At 35.1% G+C, this 2,532-nt stretch overlaps 1 protein-coding gene across 1 annotated transcript; it reads right to left on the reverse strand.

Moving 5' to 3' along the window:
* Positions 1-1,715: 1,715 nt before the first annotated feature.
* Positions 1,716-2,357, reverse strand: LOC129776716 (uncharacterized). Its single transcript, XM_055782517.1, has 2 exons — positions 2,299-2,357; positions 1,716-2,237 (listed from the first exon to the last, which is right to left on the reverse strand). The coding sequence occupies exons 1-2, from the start codon at positions 2,302-2,304 to the stop codon at positions 1,716-1,718; spliced, it is 528 nt and encodes a 175-aa protein (XP_055638492.1). The 5' UTR covers positions 2,305-2,357.
* Between the last annotated feature and the right edge of the window lie 175 nt (positions 2,358-2,532).

Raw genomic sequence — 2,532 nt, forward strand, 5'->3', positions numbered from 1 at the left:
GTAATTATCTATTGTATTGTTTTTTTTTTCTAAAGTTTGCATGGTCTCGGGACCAAGGGCGCTGTTATATTATTTTTAAGATTTTTGCTCGAAAGGTGAGGATTTTTTAAATTACAAATGCAGAAATCAGAGATGCTCTTTTTTATAAGTTATGATTTTTCAAAGTTAACCGATAGTCCGAAAAATCAATTTTTCCCGTTTTTTCCAAAAATTACTCTTTTCTATTCATTACTTTCGAACTACTGGGCCGATTAGATAATCGATATATCCAATTGAAGGAATAAATATTATACATGCGAAAAAATTGGATTTTGTTTTCGTGATTATTGATTGTATTTGCTTTTTATACTTTACATAGTCTCGGGACAAGGGCGCAATATTTTTTTCTATTTTTTTATTGAAAGCTTTGTTTTCTGTAACATATATAAATACCAGAGATATGTTTTCTTTAATTTTGGGTTATGATTATTTCATTTCAAGTTAACATGTTTTCAGTCTACGATCAATATTCCTATGGGATTAGTTTGGATTTATGCGATTTCTTTAAACAGACTAGCTCAATTGAATATATAGATTATTTGAATCGGTTCTGTTGTTCAAAAGTTGGATCATTCACTAAATTGTTTCCATCCAGGCATTATGAGATCCTAAATAAAACTCTGAAAGTGTCGTATCTTTGGAACATTAAGGACACTCCGATCTTCCAATTATCATCAATAACAGATTCAGAGTACCAAAAACATAGGATGGTTATCCAGTTTTGACCATTTTGATTCCTGCAACGATTTTTCCTTCAAATGGGTTAATATAACATTGTAATATATTGAACAATAAACCAGATTCGTAGCAGTTATATACCTGATCAAATGCAAAGGTGGTCACTTTCTATAGCATTCAAATAGTTAGACGCCGTTAGTTAGACAGCGCGGTTAGTTAGTCGCAGAACACTTTTTTGAAAATTTTTCATCGATTAGATTGAATCGCGATCTGGAGTATTTTTATTGTATTTTTTATTATCATTACTTTCCTACACAGGAATAAATACAAACTTCAATATGCAAAAGCTATCATCAACAATGTATCTCCGACTTCAAATAGAACTCCAACAATTGACATAATAAATTACCCTTCTCCTGTCTCTTACAAAGGACAAACTTGTGAAACGGCACAGGCCACACAATTTGACAGAAGGTCGCTCAGAACAACCAATATTTGTTGATTCTGAACTCATGAAGGTAATATGAGGGCCTTCAAAATAAAAATCGGGAATATACGCTACACACTACGCAGTAAGAAAATTTTCCGTAAGTACCGTGAATACGGTTAATCACTACAATAGGCATGAACGCTTTAAAATATTTGTTTTGATTAATTCTCATGTTTTATTCAATAATTTATCGAAACACTAAACATTACTTCTTATTATTTCTTTTAGCGAAACATTTTCAGTGATAAATTCGAGAGTAATAAAAACTCACAGTGATATAATCGAGAGGTCACTGTAATAGTTGATTAAGGGTCAGTAACAAATTATTTGCAGAAGCGCGAGTATTTTTTCTCAATGTTAGCTATATTTATAAACTACGATGCAAATTTTTGAATGCAGCAGAGCAGTAATAATTTTAGTACATCGAAAACATCAGCACAAAAAAAGAAACATGATGAATACAGTTTAAACAAATATTTTATTATCAACAATTACAAAACGACCATTCCTAGAACAGACTCCAGTGCTTCTTGTGCTCCTTGATGTGGACGGTCACTGGAACATGTTTCTCAACGATCACTGGCTTGTGGACATACACCGGGACGGGTTTCTCAACATGAACTGCGTATGGTTTTGGCACTTCAACGTATTCCTTCTTGTAGACTGGTACCTTAACCTCGACTGGGTATGGCACCGGGCGATCAACGTGGACTGGAACCTTCTTCTCGATGTAGACTGGCACATTCTTCTCAATCACAACCGGGACTTTCTTTTCAACGTGAACTGGGTATGGAACCTTCACTTCGACTGGCACGTGTTTCTCAACCTCGACTGGGTATGGAACGGGAACCTTCTTGGTGATGGTTGTATGCAAATGTTTGACTTCGTGATGACGGTGGTCATGGTGATCATCGTCGAAGCCATTAAGATCATGTCCGAGCTCCCAGAGTCCACGTTTCTCTTTCTTCGAGGACTCGTCAACTGCCGCACAGGAAGCAATGGCCACAGCCATAGACAACACAATAAACGCCTGTTGATACACAGATTGAAAATTAGTTTATTTCCAAATTGAGATGTGATGATTTTCTTACCTTCATGTTTGATTCCGTTCAGTGATTTTCAGACTGCACCTTACCGGAGAGGTTATCGCTAGTGAATGATGCATTCGAGTAGATTTGTAACGATTTTTATACGTTTGAGAGAAGAATTAAAACAGACGAAAAAATTTACTCTTGTACTCTTGAGAAATCTCGACATCATTGATGCGTAACAATTTATATGATGGCGAATTGACACATCCTGAATTATAAATCAGTAGGAATTTT

Source organism: Toxorhynchites rutilus, chromosome 3 (assembly GCF_029784135.1).
Source record: "Toxorhynchites rutilus septentrionalis strain SRP chromosome 3, ASM2978413v1, whole genome shotgun sequence".
NCBI lineage: Eukaryota > Metazoa > Arthropoda > Insecta > Diptera > Culicidae > Toxorhynchites > Toxorhynchites rutilus.